This window comes from Vespa crabro, chromosome 10 (genome assembly GCF_910589235.1).
Source record: "Vespa crabro chromosome 10, iyVesCrab1.2, whole genome shotgun sequence".
NCBI classification, from domain to species: domain Eukaryota; kingdom Metazoa; phylum Arthropoda; class Insecta; order Hymenoptera; family Vespidae; genus Vespa; species Vespa crabro.
In genome coordinates, this window is record NC_060964.1 from 3839290 (window position 1) to 3859089 (window position 19800).

The 19800-nt window shown below is 33.9% G+C and overlaps 1 protein-coding gene across 4 annotated transcripts in view; it reads left to right on the plus strand.

Annotated features, from left to right (window-relative positions):
• The first annotated feature begins 1503 nt into the window (after positions 1-1503).
• The window catches only part of LOC124427567 (probable pathogenesis-related protein CaO19.6200), a 35038-nt gene continuing 16741 nt past the window's right edge, over positions 1504-19800 (plus strand). Inside the window, exons 1-2 of one of the 4 annotated variants that reach the window (XM_046970645.1) lie at positions 1504-1687; positions 4877-4994. In XM_046970645.1, coding sequence (XP_046826601.1) covers positions 4894-4994 — 101 coding nt within the window. In that variant the 5' untranslated portion in view covers positions 1504-1687; positions 4877-4893. Of the gene's footprint in view, positions 1688-2907; positions 3043-4876; positions 4995-16941; positions 18317-19800 lie in introns of those variants that run through there. The other 3 variants (XM_046970648.1, XM_046970646.1, XM_046970647.1) reach the window with 3 other exon arrangements.

The window sequence follows — 19800 nt, forward strand, 5'->3', positions numbered from 1 at the left end:
TATTTTGTTGTTGGGCAGAGATGAATGGCGACGAGAGAGATCTTTAAAATATTATCTCTATTCTAATATTATCTTTCTATCTCTGTTAACAGCCTCACTGTACGTATTTAAAAAGGACGTATGATCGTAGAGCGATCACGTTAATATTATTTCTAGAGTATTGCGTAGTTTTCTTTCTTTTTAGATTTCTTGGAAAACTGAGAAAGGATAGATCGATATTAATATAATAGAAAATTAATTTTATTCGTATATATATATATATATATATATATATATATATATATATATATGTATACAAGACATATCGTGTATCCCTAAGAGATATATCTATATGTATATGTTTATATGAACTTACGCGGGCATTTATGATATGACGTCGCATATATAAAATGAAATATCATCAAAAGTGATTAATTAATGAAAGCTTATTAATTAAAGTATTATTATAATATATACATATACTATCATATACTATCGATTTAAAATTGACCCCGTTGAATATATACTGATTTAGATTTTTGTACGGGAGGCTATAAATGAATTTCCAGATGCAATAAATTTTACACAGTGAGATCTGAGTGGATAATATTGTACTTGCAATATATCGAAATCTTATGAGATGCAAGTATTACCGAACGAATAGCTATGCATATCTTTTTATCTAGAAAATTTTTCTAATCCCACTTATGCTCGCCATTTTTTTCTATTTATTTTTATCTATTCTTATTAATCATTATTTATGTCTTGGATTGGACCCATGAATGGGACCCATGAATATGAGCCTTTGTATGGCCTGCTCTTTCAGCATCGTTTAGAGTTCTCAGGTGGAATCTTTGAGAAGGGTCCTTCTATTTTGGATCCCTTAAATGGATCTTTTTTTAATACACAAAAATCAAGCTCGATTTTGGTACTCCAGTTTTGGTCGTCGGGTGGAACTATATTCAATATGTCTACCTCTCATTTTGAACACGTAACGCGGATCGTTTTCAGTTTTCTCTTTTCTTTTCTTTCTTCAACTTTCTTTTCATTTCTTTCTTCGGTTTTCTTTTCTATCTCATACTTCTTTCTCAGGATCATCGAGGGATCATCGAGGGGATAGATTCATCATCAATTTTTACGCAAGAATACGGGAATGATAGGGAGAACATTTGTGTGCGTGTTGGCCGGTACACAGGTATTAGTATTCACGAGCACGATTCAAAGTATTACCGAGAATTTAGTTTTTGAAAATTTTAATTTGAAAATTCGATTAGATTACCTCGCGAACATAGATTTTTAATATAGAATCATCGTTTTCCTAACACACTAGTATATCAATACTAATAAATAACTCTAATTCGAATATTAGATTACTTCTGAAAGAGGTATAATCAACACATACAAAGCCGTAGCGATATTTACGTAAGTTAGAACAATATCTCTTATTGTGCTTGTAGTTCATATATTGTCCATAGTTGTCGCTGAAGTCACACACGCTTCAAGCGAAAGGTGGTGAACAGGCTTAAGATAGTATTCTTTGTAAAGATATGTCTGAATCGCATTATATCTACAAAAGTTCAACCTATAATTCGTGAATTATGTGATACTTTTAATTATGTGCTTTTTTTCAATCTTGTTCATATAAAATTGTCTTCACTATGTTTCGATTAAATCCAAAATTGTAGACTTTAACAGAAAGAAATATTCGGTAAGTTTAAAATCACATATTACTTGTAATAATCATAAATTTTAATTATATTCTACTGTTATCTTTGGTATATAATAGAATGTTTTTAACGAAATGTTTACATTATTTCCAATAATCTTAATTAATGTTTAAACATGAGTTACAAATTATCGACGATCTGATAAAGCTATTAAAAGAATATTAATTAACAGAGACAATTTCATTGTTTAAACACAATTCAATGCGAAGTTAAACACAATTCAATATGAAAATCAGTTACGATCAATTATTAGATACTAATAACACGACTTGATAACGGCCTACTCTCAATTTCGTCGAAGACACTCCCAAGAAAGGTAAATACGGATATTATCGTTATCGTGGTTTGTAGAAATGATAATAATAGATATATGGACTGCATTCCGACGCATAAATTTTTTTTTTTTTTTTTTGTAGGAGAAAAGAGATTTCCAGTGAAAAAATTATGGATTAATATTTTTATACTTTTTCTTTTTATGTTGATATATTAATTATGTATCCTATTTTTTTGTTTCCTTCCAACAAGTCTCTATTGATTATTGGAATGATACAATCTTGCTTTCCATTTATTCGATTGGCATATTTCGCTCAGTTATTTTACAAGTGGTACGCAGATAAATGTTCATAATTATATAGTCAAATTAAATAAATAAATTATATAGTCAAATTAATTTATAACTCGTAATATCATTGTATAATGATACTTTAATCTCGAATTAATCTCAAAAGAGATTTGTTAGATCTTAATCCATATACGTTGAAAGATGATAACAAATGAAGTAAATGTATTAATAAGAATCTAATCGGAGCGAGGACAGCAATGTTTTACATATCTATATTGTTATATCATTCATTTTGCAATTATGCTTGAATATATAAATTTGTTGATCAATCTTTCCTTGAATATATTCTCTATTTGAAATATATAAAAAAGATAATTTACGACTTTCATTATGATTCTTAAAAATGAGTTTTTAAAAGTAATGATTGTAACGTTAATTCAAAAATGCAAAGATAAATTTATTATTAATGAAGGAAAGTTGGCACACGATTCATATGCAAGACGCCATGTCAATAAGCAAAAAAATGTTTCTCTATCACTAAGAAAAGATTTTATCGGTGAGTGTCAATGCTATAAAGCTGTACGAAGAGTAACTTGTTAATGGTAGTAATAGGCTAACTAAAGTGACGGAGAGAGCCCTCGTAGACGTGGGCAGACTCGAGTCTCCTTTTTTCGCATTGTTAGTGCAATCGTTTGGATCGTCGGATAAAACGTCGGACATTGTACAACATATAGCTGTAGAGACGACGTCCTCATCTTAAAACTTTAACGAGGAGTAAGTAAAGTTTGCAATTGAGATTCACTGAAATCACAAAGATCTTTTGTACACTATCGGATTTCGTTTAATATAATTCGATAAAATTCTTTGTAATTCAAAGAAATTCTTTGGAAAAACAAACTTTAAATTTCGAATTTGTTCTTTTGTTATTTTTAATATTTATGAGATTTGAAAAGTTCGTTGTAATTTTTTTTTTTTTTTTTTTAATGGACGACCATTCGAAATAAATAGCGTCAGTTTAACGTACCGTAGAAATAGAAAGAGAAATGGAGAGAGGCAAACGGCATCGATTTCCAATTAATGTTAACGGGTAAACGTTAGGTCCGAATGGAAAATTCAATGCGATCGTGACTCGATGCCTTTTAACTCTTAAAGGCTATAAAAGAAAAAAAAAAAAAAGAAGAAAAGAAAAATTCACGCTAATGCTATCACAAATGAAATATTATTCTAGTATATTATTTATCATCTTAAACATCAATAAAAGCAAACGTATGCAACATTAAATTTTTTACATAAATATTTAATATCAAACGTGTATTATGAAGTAGTTATCAAATAACGTTATAACAATTTTTGAAAAAATACTGAAAGATTAAATGATCAAAACCTTTTTTTATTTAATCATAAAAATAACGTATAATTCTTTGTAAAGTTTGTAAAGAAATAAAAAATTATTTGAATCGATCTCTTTGATAGGAAGTAAATTCATTAACTTTTGAATAAATGTATACCTTCGAAAGCTTTTTCTTTCGCGTGATGCGTAATTCCGAGAAAACTAGATCACTGGTCACACGTCGTCTATCTTTCGGGTTACTCAATCGAAAGGAACGTTGTTCGATCAGGGAAAGAGTCACAATTACCGGAAGAAATTGAATCGTCGAATAAGCCGTTTCTTCCTTTACAGTCATCTTCTTTTCATTTTTTTCTTTTTTTCTTCTTTTTTTTTTTTCTTTACCGGGTCGTCGAACTATGTACATTGTACATGGAACAAAAGAGAGAAAGAAAGAGAAATAAGAAGTACAGTCAGAGAGTGCAATGGCCTTCGTCGTAACCATGAAGGCATACTCTCTCTCCATGACTGGATTATCGACTACCCTACAAAGTTCTCTTCGATCGTATCTTTGCCATCTTATTGGAATCTCGTTAGAAATTAAACGCTTGGAGATACGATTTCACGGTGCGAGTTATCACGTTGTAATGCGATGCTTTCATATTGAATTAAAATGAATCATATTGTAATATTTGTTTAGTTACGTATTTCGAAATAGTACCATAATACCATAGTAGTATTTATAAATTATTACAAGGACGTTATAGTATAGCGATAGAAAACGAGAGAACGCTACGAATATCGATATTACTTTATTTATCTTTTTATTTTTCTCTTATCGCCGAAGGATGTTCTTATATTTTCTCTCTTTATTTCAATGCGGTACTACGTATTATCGCTTATCTTTTTTATTTATTCGCTTGAGAGAGTAAAGAATTACGACCATCCGCTTAAGAAAAAAACAATGCGAGTACCAATTAAACTCATTTAACCGTAGACGAGTGTATTATGTAAGAGCTAAACTTAGGATGACGAGCGTATCGCGTTTTAAGAGATGTTTGCGTGAATCTTATCATGCGTCGGCGTTTCATCGTTGAAATAATTTCATTTTTATTAATCGTAATGGAGACATGTTTTTATTTTTTTCCAATAAGAAAAATGGCTTAGATGTTTACACGAGATAGAATATAACGATATACTTACCCATTCCTATTTTTATTTTCTTATCTATGAAAATAGAATAGTTTTCTTATCGATGATTCCTCTGTTTGTATATTTCAGATATATTTTAAACGGAGATGCAGCAGGCAAGAGAGACCTATATCTACAACTCGTTCGATATATCGAACTACTCGTTCATATCGAGCATCGACGAGGAATTAAAAAATCTTGAACTCGAGTAAGTATTCTATAATTGATTAATATTATTAAGAAATTGGAAAATGAAATTGTAATTAGTACAATAATGAATACGATTTTATACGATTTTAACTATGTCATAACCAAAAAAAAAAAAAAAAAAAAAGAAAAAAAGAAAGAAAAAAGAAGAAAAGGAAAAGAAAACGACGTATTCGAAAAATAAATCATTTTGCAAGCAAACCTCGGCACTTTAGCTATCGTTTTTGTTCGCTTCTAATTTCTCGACCTCCTTGATTATCAGCGCGGAAAATCTATTAAACTTGCCGAAAGTAAAATCGACGTCAATGGAAATGGAAAGCCGTCGAGCAGGCTCGTGTTTGTCTCGATGGCACCTTGCGTTGGTGTTGTGAGACCAACGATCCACTCGATTCCCCTTTACGAGACGCTTACACGCGCATTTTAATAGAGTGACTTTCACTGATAAGAAGAACGACGACACGTTGCCGGAAGCAACGGTTTCCGAACTTTTAAGCGAGTCCTATAGTCGAGCCTGAGAACTGAATTGAGTATGAAATACCACGTTTTTCGCGACGTGGCATTTTACGAACGAGAAATATTCTTCGATAAAAGAGGTGAGTTATCGTATAAATTTTATTTCATCAATTTGCTAAATTTGAACGTGTAGATTTTTTATTGTATTATTTTAATATCATATTAAATATTCTTCTTAAAAAATGTATGGAAAACGAAATAAACAATTTTTTAATCATTAACAAATTATCACATGTATTTCATCATTTATAAATTTCATTGATAACGACAACAGCTTGGCAAGTTGTTTCATCGAAATAATATATTGACTTTACTAGATAATGTTCTTGCTTTACAACGTGTAGTGTAGCACGTGCACATCGTTTGTAGGCCGTTTGTAAAATATTTCTACATCGTGGACGTACTACGCTCATCGACATATTTTCTTCGTTCTTATGAAGAACCTATACTTAATCGAGTTCTATAAATATTTACATACATAATATGATACATATAATAATATAAACGATTTAAAATGATATTTTTGGTAATATAGATACATAGATACATATACCAAATGAGATAGATTTAATAGAATTTAATATAATATAGGATTATAATGAAGATATGCGATAATAAAATATATTATATATCGATTTCGATTACTCTTATTTAATAGCAACGTAACGAAAAGTTAACGGCAGTCAGGAGACATTAAATTATATATAGCTAGAAGTATGAACATCGTCGAAAGTTATCGATTTGCTTTTTCTCGCGACGTACTACGCGCATGCGTAGCAGTGATTTTTAGTTACGGTAGCTTTCGAAATAAGAATAAAGTCTTCACCAATTCGATACGATCGTAAAGTATGTAAGCTATCTATCCTATGTCAGTGTTTATCCTATTTTGCCAAGCACGATCTAGGACGGCTTCTAGATCTGATCGGTACATGTATGTACCGTACTTTCGAAATGCTACTTGTTTCCGTTTCTCGTCATAAATCATGCGAGTTATCGAACGATTCGTGACTTTCGTTGCGAATACTGCATAGAGAATATGCGTATCTGTATACGTATATGTAGGTGCGTAATGCATACGTGGCTTTGCTCGATCAACGACAAACTAGGGTCCATATCGTATACGTTACTGACCTGGTTTCGATGTCATAAGTGTCATCACTTTAGAAACTAGGCTACGAGCGAGACGTATGCCACTAGAATATTTAGATAGTTACAGTATAATGTTACGTTGATGATACCTTATTTTCTCTTCCTAAAATCGTATCTATCGATCACTTCCTACAGTCCTTAAAGAAAGATACAGTTATTTGAACTCTCTCATCTGTTCCAGAATGATTCTCTTTTACGGAACAAGAGTGAACGTTCGCAATTGTTTTATTCCACGAAATCTAAATGACTCGTAGTCTAGTCTTCGGCCGATTCAATGAGCGTCAATTACTCTCGATGATAGTTGGTTTTAATCGAATTAATTATTTCGAAAAGCGTTCTTAAAATAGATATACGTACATCCTTCACGCTTAATGAAAGTTTATTCGAGTTCGTTGATATGCGAGAAAATTGTTTATCGTCATGCTTGTATGTTACAAACATACATATATTTATATCTATGTATGTGAAAAGAATGAAAAAAAGAAACGTTCGTACGAATTTATTATACTATCATTGTGATCTCGTACAAAATTACGATTCGGTACGATACGTATTGAAACTATGCGCCGTGTAGAACCGGTTTTCGATGAGCGGGATTCCACGAGGAAAGCAAGAGCGTTGAATTTTTCTTACAATTCGTTTTCCCAAAGTCTGACTTTTTATTATTTCTTGTTAAATCATAAAATTGTGTTTTTTCGAAATTCGTCAATAGATAAATAATCACCCTATCGTCAAAGTGAATTAAACGAGATCTTAAACGAATGAAATAATGTGAGATATTGATTTAATATTGGCGATTTATTAATGATAGATACATACTTATGTACTTATTATTTTAGTTGCAAATTTTTCATCACGTTCTTTTCTCATCGTGCACTAACGATATTGACACCGATTTTATTGTAGACTTTTAATCAGGTCATTGTCTTTGCTTTCGTGGAATATCAATATGAATGACGAACGCAATGACTTCGTTGTCGGCAAGAAATTGAATCGCGAGTCTTTTCACCTCACTCGCATTTCCTCGTTGATTCTAAAGGCACCGTTTCTCTCTGCGGGTCAAGTTTTCAAGGCTACGCGAAAGTGGATTCCTCTTGCAGTATAGTAGGTATATACGTAGGTATCGAAAGTCGATAGGTATCGATATAGGCCGTAAACTCGTGAAAATTTCAAAGGGTGTGAATGCTATGCCATTCGAGAGATTCAACGATGCATTTCGAAGGTTATATCTTTCGAGATTGAAAATGTTTCTAGTTTTCTAAAACGAAATGAAACATCGACGATAGCATAAAATCGTATTAATATTAATTTTTGTAAATGGAACGATTATTTACATATGTTTATTTGACACAAAAATTTTATAAAACATATCTACGATTTTAATATTTTAATAAATTTATATTCATGAAATATATCAATGTAAACGATGCAATAATATTCGTTTAACATAAAAAAAAAAAAAAACGAAATAAAATTTATATCGTTTATTTTTATCGTTTATTTATACCATGTTGTGAGATAGAGCAAGGCAGAATAATTAATTTCATAAGCGATAGCGTATAAGCAACGTTTAATGATCATCATCCACCTGAGCGTATCCATAGTCGTCGTGAATGGCAAGCGATTTCGCTCTTTCCTGCGCTGCTTAGTGACCATGAAATTAACCACGCAAAGGGAAAACCACAAAGTAGTCGGGCCTTTTAACGACATCGTGCGAGAAGCCGCTAATTGCGTTACGCCCAGATACGGAATCGTATTGGATTAATGCACGTAGCGCGACATAATTCCGTGTGTTAGCGTCCACTGAGAATCTTCTCCTTGGAAAGCGCTAACTTACAGTTCTATTCTTTCGAGAAACTTTGAGATCTCGTTTAGTTTTGTTTTCCATAAAGATTTCTTTTCGATTTTGACGATTGGAAATGATCGTAAAATTTATTTCTAAAATTATTGAAAAAATATTATTATTTTAATTTTATAGCTTTTCCATTAATATGAAAACATTTTCCATCGTTCGATTTAGTTCCGGGAAATATAATCAATCGAAGAACGTACATTTACCAATCGTATTTAATTGAACGATAGATATTTGAACTGAATATTTAATTGAACGTAGATATTTGAACGATTATAAATTAACATTGATATTAAAATACGATGAAAGAGATCGACGTTTTGATGTAACGCATAAAGCAATAGAAAAAATAAATTTAAATAAATCAACGTATCATAATCTTTAATGGATTTGATCACATAAAACATAGAAATCTTACTTTATAATCCTTTAATGACATTCTTTATCGATAATCTTGAAAAAAAAATGACGTCACTAAGAACCAAGTTCGTTTAGTTAAATGGATTGTTGTTGTATATTCATCCTGTAAGAGCATTATGAAGAAGTAATATAATTTGCGATATGAAACGTTGCGGTTTGCGAATGGAAATTGTCGAGAAGATATTATCCGCTTCCACGCTGCGAAATACTTTGCGGAAATTCTATGGAACCGAGTCTTTTAACAAGCTTGCTATCGTACGTCGGATATTCACACGATGCCCACGAGAGAACGTAGTAATTTGGTTTGCCCGACGCGAGACGTTGTCCTGCGATATGTAGGGTAAGCACGGTTAATCGTTCGAAGAACCTGCGGGAACTTTCTCCTGGCATGTTCGTCGTCAAGGATTTCTCGTCGAGGAAAATAAACGCAGCTGGCCGTTCTTTACCGTTCTTTAACGTTCTTTACCGTTCTTTTCTCTTTTTTCTGAGAGAAAGAAAAAAAGAAACAAACAAAAAAAAAACCAAAAAAAAAAAAAAAAAAAAAGAAATCGAAATAAACAACCAAAACGTCGCGTTGATGATCGCTGAAAAGATTCTCGAGTCGAATTCTTTGAATGTCGAGACATATTTAGAGATGTCTTCGCGGAAACGCGAATGGTTGATTATGTATGGTACGTATGTGCATACGCATACATAGAAAAAACGTATATAGAGATCGCGCAGCTCTCATTCAAAAATACTTTCGACAAAAAAAAACCGGCCGCTCCAACCTACTGCCAACGCAGCCGTTTCCGCTTGCCCGCTCATCAAGTTCACGAGATCTCGCTGGGAATGGGAGCCTAACAAGTAGATTCTCTCGTGAGAACGAAATCTCGAGTGCTTTTGAAAGACGCGCGTGCGCTGTACGTTGTCATAATGGCTATTAGCATTAATAACGTCTCGACGAGTAGAGAAATCAACGGATTAACGCGTATGATAATTTTAGCGTGAAGAAAGAATCAAAAAAAAAAAAAAAGGAAAAAAAAAAGAAAAAAAAGAAAGAAAGAAAAAGAAAAAAAAGGAAGAAAGAAAAAACGAGAAAAAGAAAATGAAAGAACGAATGCTTCTACTCGTTTCAATTATTTCGTTATTCGTTGCTCGAGGAAAGTTACGAGTCTTTGTTATATTCGTTTTCGTCGTTCTTTCATTGAATTATTCATCATCATTGCTAGCACGAGTCAATTGAATTTTTGAAGTTTAAACGTATGTATAGTTTCTCACGTGAAATCGACGTGATTCTAATTCTTTTCCTTTTTCTTTTCGGATTCAAGATCGTGTCCCGTTTCCAGAATATCAGATCACGACACGTTGGAATATCGAATTAAGTTCTAATGGGTTAATGCTTTGGATTCGAATGATGGTCACGTAGCGGTGTGCATTTGCTTTCCTTGTTCTATCGTCAATTGTTCTCATTTCTAAGGTAAATCGATTCTTTCCGCTTACCCGAGATTCTAACCGAACCAGCCACCACGAGAGATCTAAGACCCCTTGGCAATCATTTCCGTAACCCTTTTCAACGATCTATCTTGCACGTGCCGTACCTGGGATATATTATTGACGAGTATTACGTAATATACCAAAGTACCACAACAATACGATATTCTTTATTCGTCTAATAAAAATAAAAATATTTCATTGGAAATATAAGAGAAAGTAATCTGATAATATAACGAAATTAATATATATATATATACATATATATATATATATATATATATATATATATATATATATTTGATATTACATTGTAAGTAATGCACACTTTTTTTCATTTGACGTCGAGAGAAAATACGTTTATGAATTTTCTTTGGTTTATTTTTTCGTTCCAGTAAACGAGATACAATCTTACAGTTTATCATCCATCATAGGTGTCACAGTTAATTGGTTTCGATATGACCTACGTATATAATCGATATGTCGATACATTAATGAATGTACACTAATGAAGTGTCTATTTAACGAGTGAGCGAACAGGAAAATTGGGATGAAAGTTTGTTAGCTGAGAAATCTTTCGTGATGTAGAATCGTCGTTGAAATCGTCGAAATCGTTTGCTCTCGATAATTCGAGATGAGAAAGAGGCACGAAAGGTAGAACGAGAGGACGGCACGAATAAACTTGCCAAGGCATTGCCAAAGTAGAAACTTCGCAATGAGATTTTGCCTTTCTTGTTTGAAAGGAAGACCTCTCTTCGTCTTTCTTCGGATACTATCACGCTTTGCATGGTTAGCTATTGGCACGAGAGTTGTACTATTACCATTACCGATTCCTTCTAATGTCGTAATAACATTACAGATGGGATTAAAATCTGTTTCACGGTAATCCGAGCTATTTTATCTCGATGTCCGAGTATTTGACTGAAAGAGTTCGCATTGGAGGACAATAACTCGTAACACGAAGGATAACGATCATGCAAACTCTGTTCGAATCTATTGAAAAAAACAAAAAAAAAAAAAAAAGAAAAAGAAAAAGAAAAGAAAGAAAAAAAAAAAGAGGAAACTCGAACGTTTTAGAAATAAGGATGAATACATAATGTATTATAAGTACGTAATAAGTACATATCATCTCACAGTCAATCGTAAGTTTCGCTAGACCGACGATGTTACTTCGTGTTCCTTTTGAAATGATTTTACGCAACAACGGGGAAGAATTACATTACGAAGGATTTCCTTCGAAGCGTTAACGCTGTTACAAACTTGATACGGGTTCCTTAAGCGATCGTTATTTCAATTTTACTTGTTATATTATAGTATAACATTATAAAACTTATGCGACATGACAGAATTCAGTTAAAAAAATATAGAACGTGTATAGCTTAATACAAACGAACCGTCCCACATATGTATCCGCAAAAAGTCAAGGATTTATGAGCGAACGTTTTTACGAACGTCGACATGTGCTCGGCGTAAACGGTCTTCTCTTGCTGTTAGCAAAACGGATATCGTGCTAAACGTAATTTAGAAAAAAAAAGGATCGATTACGTAAGCTTAGAATAACTATCGAGAATTCGACCCGACATCTCAACAAACTCGAGATACGAACGATGAGTACCGTTATCTATTGCGTTAACAACTACTTTGCGAGGCACGAAAAGAGAAGGAAAATTTGGTTGATTAAATTGAAATCATGATTTACCGTTTCTTCGCATTATGCTTCTCCGCACGTTCATGGAAACGGGATTCTGAGTGCACGCTGCGACATAATATCTTCTGGATTACAATTAAACCTGTCTACGCATGGATCAAGTCGGGTCATTCTCGATTAACCTTTGATATTACATACGAACGAGACACCGTGTACTTTAATTACCATTCGCTCCATCACCGTTAATCATTATAAAGATGAGTACTTGTCGATCTCGAATGAGTTTCTTTTCTAAACAAAATGTATATAAAATTGATTCTACGGTACAAAGTAAAAATATGATTGATTTCAAGCTATCTCAGCTTTCACTTTCGATACGCTCGATTATTCGTAAAATGTAGAGATCAATTCTCAATGGTACAACGATGCTTTGAAAAAGTAACTGTAGAACTAAGTTCAATAGACTGCACTACTGATTATTTTCTTTTTCTTTTCATGACGAATTTATACACTCGTTGAAACATTTGTTTAAAATGTTGAGAAAAATTAAAGAAATTTAAAGAAAGATACTTTTTTATAAAAATGTTACGCTGCATTTTACAATAGTAACGGTATACTAATCAAATCAAATGTTCCGCTGTCTTTTATGATAGTAACGATATACTAATCAAATCTAATATCTAAGATTGGTAACACGAGACGGTACAGGATTCCGTGAACGGGAAACGAATGTTTCGTGAATCGGTTCGCTTCGATAAAAGAGAAAGGCGATCGTCGTACAATTCACAAGCCGATTCGCGAGTCAATTCGCGCTAAAGGCGCTGACCTATCTCGTGAAACCGCACCTTTGCGGGTATATCAACGAGCATTCAATCGATCGTTTCTTTCGGTCCCGTGAACGTCTTCCTCCTCTTATGTCGGGAAAATCGAGACTTATATAGGAAAAAAAAAGTTGTTCACCTTTTCGCTATCCATCGTGAATAGAAACCTTTCAATCGAGTATTAATGTGTGTGTGCGTGCACCAGCCAGTCACAACGAAAGAACAGCCGCACGCCACGATCGTAAATAACCTAAAGCTCCCCGAGGCGACGCGTCGAGAATAATAATAATAATAATAATATGCAACGATTATGCACGCGTAGATCAGGCCTATATTTACTCTACCGATAGGCTTTCGTCCAGAGGATTTATCGTCTCCGTGGAAGGGATCTGATCCTTATGTGTTAATTTAATTTATATTTCTGTATATTAACCTAAATGATTAATTTATTATATCCTCGGCTTGTCTATAAGCAATTTAATCGTTAATACCGGGAAATCGAAGCTTCGCATATTCCGTTAAGGAGGACAAGGATATACTACATTTTTTTTTTAGCTATTAGACTGTAATATTGAGATCCTCAATATTGTCGGAATATAAAAAGGATATTAAAATTGATTCAAAAACAAAAGATATAGAACAAATAGAATGCAAATACGAGTACTGTATTTTTGAGTTTTGAGACGGACTTTTGACTATGAGAAATTATTATCTTGATTATAAATGTCTCTTCGTACAATTTCAAGTAATATCTTTATATATAATAAAATAAATCTTCTATTCATCTTTCTGTTAACGCCGCTCGTTTAGATTTTCTATTTTGTTACTTTGAGAGACTTCATGCGCCAGCGATCCTGTGGATCGATAATCTTTTCTTGCGAGTCGGATCTAGTTTTTTCAGGATGAGCACAACAGGAATACAGCCACTTTGATGGTAGTTTTATGTTGGAAGATTGGATTCGATGAGAGAACGAAATATAGTTATCTATTGAGAGTATCTCGAAAAAATTAAATTATATAATAGTAAATGATCCATACGAATGCTTTGTTATTTTTTTGCTGTTTAGTTTGTAGAATTTAATCAATAAATAAAAGAATATTTATTAAGAATTTTTATTATTCATTTATTTATTTATTTATTGACGTAAATATGTTCATTATAGAAGACAAAAGATAAACATATAATATACATTAAAATAATGCTAGAAGAAAAATAATACAATGTATAAATAAGTAATACGGAAAGCTAAGTATGTAATTGGCTAGAAAATTACTTAATTGAGATTGAAAAGAAAATACAAATCATTGCCTGCTAAGAGAGAAATCAGAGGTCATGCACAGTTCTCTATATCGAATGGATAACGGAGTATTACATCTCACAATTTTAGAAAGGATAGAAATGTTTGTCAGATTTGATGAATTTATTAAATCGTATAAAAAAATTTATTCATATTTTACATGTGCAATGAAATCATAATGTATCTGTAATCATATTAGTAATGGGCCATCGGCAGATTTGTTTTGTTAACTACATATTTGAAAAGCTTATAACACAAATAATTGATACAAAGATTTGTATGAGATTATCATACAATATGAATCGTTAAGATCGAAATTACGAGTATATTGTAAAGATATTTAATAATTCTAGTAAATAATAAAAAAGACGAGGCATTTCTTTTTACCATGCTTATTATTAACACCATGTTATTAAACAGCGGAAGTGTCAAGTCAGTGTTATGTTACTAGTCACAGACGAGTAGAAGCAGACGGGTAAAGCTTAAGGAAAAGTTGTTTCATCGTTGATGAAGTGAAGAAGAAGCCACGAGGAGGATGACGAAGAGGATGCGATCAGGCGTCGAAAAGCGCGTGAGTTTCGAGTAGTCGGCCCTAAAGGTATAACGCAGCCTCCGACACGTACGGCGGAAGCGACGATTTTAAGTGCGGCCTGAAAGACATATTTCTGGCCGCGGTCTATATTTATCCTATGGTGTGTGCACCTATGCGCAGGAAAGCGCTGAGCGATTTACGCGTCTGGAACTCCCGGCATTCCTCGCGACTTTCTTTGTGCTTCCCTCGGGAACACCACCGCTCTTCGTTCGTTCCTTCCATCGTTTATTTGTTTCTTCGTTTCTTCGTATGTTCGCTTACACCACCGAGCCCTATGTCTCTTCTACGGGTCTCCTTCTTTTTCTCGTTTTTCTCACAGTCTCGTCGCGCTTAGCGACTTTGGAATTTTGTTGAGAGTACCTACGGAGCAACCACCTACGGCATACAACTGACCAACTGACAATGACACTGCAAATCACAACTTCTTCGACACTTTTGCTCTCTTTTACTTTTTATTATCTCATTTATATATCATCGTTGGATAAGAAAGATAAAAGACATAAAACAATGAAATAAAAGCATTCAATTTCTTTTTTTTTTCTTCTTTCGAATTATTCTACAAAATTAAAAGATTTAAACTAAATTCGTAGAGAATGATAAGTTTCTAAATTTAAGTCAATGACGTTCTTTACGATAACGCTATTATCATTTCGTCCTAACTTTTTCTCTTTCGCGTACTTTTTTTTTTTCTTATCGAAGGTGGAAAGACAAGATTAACGATTTCTATTTTCCTTACCGAGGAAAATCTGCTACATAGCTCATCACTAGAGATTTCCTCCAGCTGAGAATTATAAACGCGGTATTCGCCTTGGTGTCGGCGTATCTCGTCAGCTAATAGCAATAAGCAAGCAGATCATAGGCGCCGCCAACCTTAATGTGGCACCCACCACTCAGTAAGCATTGCTCGTTACCATTTATATCGTCTCAACGGAAACGAGAGTGCGAGCACGGCGATCATTATCGTTGTCTGCTCATGGAACGTCCTCTTCGAGGGCTCGTCGCGTCGCTCTACGAATAATTAGCCTAAGACATTGAAACGGGGCCACGCGTCTCGTGTTTCTCTTTTGTATCTTTTTAACGACGACGACGAGTCTGTCTGTCTCGGCCTACAGGAATGTTTTCTACATGATATATGTACTTTTCATGATATATCGAATTTTTCTTTAGAGTTTTTTCTTTTTTTAAGAGGGTGGGGGGTGGGTGGGAGGAGCTCGTGATGTACGTAATGAAAGTTGATTTTTACAAAAGATTTTATGATAGAGATAAAATGGAATACAAACGATGTCAAATGGAAAGGATTTAGTAGATAATCAAAGAAATTAATGATTAGCTTTCTAACGAGATTTAGAAGGCATTGAAGCTTCGTTGTGAGAAATATGCAAAACAACGCATCTTTCAGATTGTATATTCATTAGAATTATCATTCGATACGCTTATATTAATTCTTTTCCTTTATTTCCAATTATATTCTTTTTTTTTTTTTTATTAACTAGGCTATGCCTTTCTTGTGTTAGTACAAATCTTTTATTCCTTTTTAACTCTTCGAATGGAAGAAAATCGCATGCGCATATATATCGAATGTATTGAAAATGTAGGTCATTACTTGAGGATTTGATTTGTGCATTGAATTCTGTATAAAAATAAGTTTATCAAGAAATCAATTCGATTTCGATTAATTCAATAATAATTCCATGTCAAAGAGTAATAACTTAGGAACGATAACACTCATAGATGAATTTTATTTCATTTTTTATTTTTCATATTTTGTTAATATGATTTGTAATGTATCTTTCTCTTAATTAATATCAAAAGAAATTGTAATTATTACATAGTTTCAATACAAATAGAAGCAATTCAAAAACGTTTCACTTAGGCTATATATATATTCATATGATATTTTTTTTTCATTCGTTTCGTTAGACAGAACATACCGGGTTTTATAAAATAGTAGCCTAAATTTATAATAAATTTTAAATATATCCATATATAAAAATTACAAAATAGGAGTAAGTAAGGAACAAAGATTAAACTTGGAGGGTGGAGAAGGATACGCACGTGGCGAATGAACGTCGATTGTACGTGCCCTTATTTTGGCGCCACCTGTGTACATTCAGGAATACGTTCGTGTGTAAGTATACACGAGCGTGCGCGAGAGAGCGAGTCGCGCGCCACGAGGTCGTATATGCCGTCAGTTCTATTCGTCGTCGCAGTGCGATACGGTCGATAGCGTAAACGGGAACGTTTGCCATAGTGGTTCCTCTCCTTCGAGAATACAACGCACCCTCCTCTTCCTCCTTTCCCTCCTCCTGTTCCTTTTCTTTATTCTCCTCTTTATCCTTCTCTCTTCATTCTACATTGTAGTGTGGATAGAGCATACCCAATACGTAATACCACCCCCTTATATACACCCACATACATATATATCCTTTCGGCGCCATCGAGAAAAGGGAACGGAGCCGTTCAGCGTCCATTTCCTAGCGGCATGTCGCCGACAAGAGACGTTCCTACGTTCAGAAAGCTCGTGATCAACAACGCAGAAATTATTGTGTCATTTTCTTCTGATCGTTCCCATTTCATCTTAAGATTCAATTTATGGGAATAGTGGAGCTCAAATGCTTTCTCTCTTGTGATATAACAATATTTTCATCTTAAAAGAATGTACTATTTATCAATGTAACAAATCGAAAGATAAGGCTTAAACTATGCTACGACCTTGTGATGATCGAAGAATCTTGTATGACGAATATCAAGAACGAATATTGTCGTATGGAGACGAAATATCGTGCGAATAACACGTGTTACCTCTTCGTTTCTTCACACGATAAGCCACTGAAAAAGGTAGATATATGAACGTGCGATCACGCCCCTCCTTTTATGACTGGATAAACAGACAACGATTCGCTCATAATCATTCGTTTCGGCAAACGGAAACAGCAATTCTCGATTTGATGTGTGACATTGATAAAACGTAACTATTTCCTTCTCTTTTCACTTGTGGAAATAGAAATCGTTTTATCGAAGTCATTTCGATGATAAAAAAGATCGAGATTCGAGATTGAAAATAGCAACAAGTAGGAAGAAAATCGAGGGGTTGTAAGCTAGGTATTTTGATAGTGGCGTTGGTGGTTACGAGTCAACGTGGAAGTTTGTGCAAGTCAGGCGGGAAAGCTTGAAAATCGAAGGTCATCGTCATCGTTGTCGTCGTCGTCATCATCGTTATATTCATCGTTAATATCATTGTACGAAAAGAGAACTGGCTAGTGTTTATCGATTGGTCTGCGACTTGAAGAGGATGCTCCCTTCCGAGTTCTACGTCGCAGTCACGTGCCAAGAGGCGGTGCTGAGGTTCGGAACGAGCGCATAAGGGGTGGCAAGCGTTGGGAATAGAGAAACGAAGAGGGTGGAAACTGAAAGGCGGCTTTTCCCGGTATACCGTTGAACCGTTGACGTCGTCGCCGTTCTCGTCGTGGAAAATCGATTGGGTGCCGGCGTCATTGCTGCAACCATTCTCGACCAAGTACAATGACCTCCAAACCGGGAAGATCCTACAGCGTGAGGTAAGGACGATTAACCGATGATAAAGAGGACGCGACGATAAAGAGAGAAACAAGCTGTCTCTCTTTTTTTATCCCACCTTTTACCCTCCGACAGAAAATAACCAACTCTTTTTATCTCCTTTCTTTACAACTCCACATTGAGTTTACAGGCAACTTTGTTTTCTTTCTCTCGTTTCCGTTCATTTCGAGCGCCGGTAACATGCTAAGGGATTTCAATGTCTCATTTCTAAATTAAAAGTTTCGGAAATTTTCCATTTTTTTATTTTTTTATTTATGTATTAGGAATTTACATTCGCGTAATATTAGCGAAATAGCAACAAAAAGGATTTCACAATTAATCATTTTCATTATACGATTTTATTGTTTAAGACGATTTAATTGAAGATCTAATTATTGGTTATATTTTATAATGTTGAGGTTGTTTCTTGAAATGAATTTTATTTGTTTATTATACCGTTCATTGTGTCATTTCCTTTCAAATGATTCATCGAATTTATTATTCGTTATTCAAATGATCAACAAAATAAACTACTGCATTATCCTTTCAAAGAATAAGTATTCAGCTGTAAAAATAAAGGTTTTTGTCTTGATCGATAGCGCGTCATAATATTTTTTTCTTTGTTCTTTCAAAGCTGCATATACTATACATCAATAGCAAATTATCGCGAGTACGATAATATAAATGGTAGTGATATAAATAGTAATAAATGTTCATAAAAAAAAATTGTAAAACATGAACGTTTTTCAAGAGCAACTATGTCTGCTAAATGAACGCCATTTCGAAGAAAACGTAGATTCTTATTTTATGTTCAACGAGAAACGAACTCGATCTTTCTACGCACTCCACCCACGTTGCTGAACTCTTGACCCCAGTCACAGCGATTTATTCTGAGAACGAAGCGTGTGCCGGTACCGATACGCGGAATCTTTTAAATCCGTTCGTTCTAAGAGAAAGAAAGAGAGAGGCAAGCAAAAGGGATCGACTTTACGAAGGAGATATACAGAAGGAACACGACCGTGTAATTATTACTTTACTGAGTGAGTCCTTTGTTGTATCACAAGCTAATGTATCCCATAATTTCTCGAGATCGTTCTTTGCCCTCTCCGGCTATTTTCGTATATCTAAAGCTCCGTACGAAAATCCATTTGATCGATAATCGTTAATTAAAATCTCCCTCGTGGCGTCTAACTCAGGACAGAAATTTATCGGGAGATTGTTATAGGGTCAGGGAAAATAAGATATCGCGGTCGCCTTTCTTCGATGGAAAATATTCGATACACTCATTTCTTGAACTAAATCTGCTGACCTATTTTTTGAGAAAGTACAAAAACGTTCTGAGATTAATACGCCTCGAGTAAACTCGCTCGATAACTCGTTATCGTTATTTTCTGATCAGGACAACATTGCCAACGTTTTTATCGATCTTAAAAAAATCCATAAATCATATGCACTGCTATTGACTATTAACTTAAGAGTGTGCCAA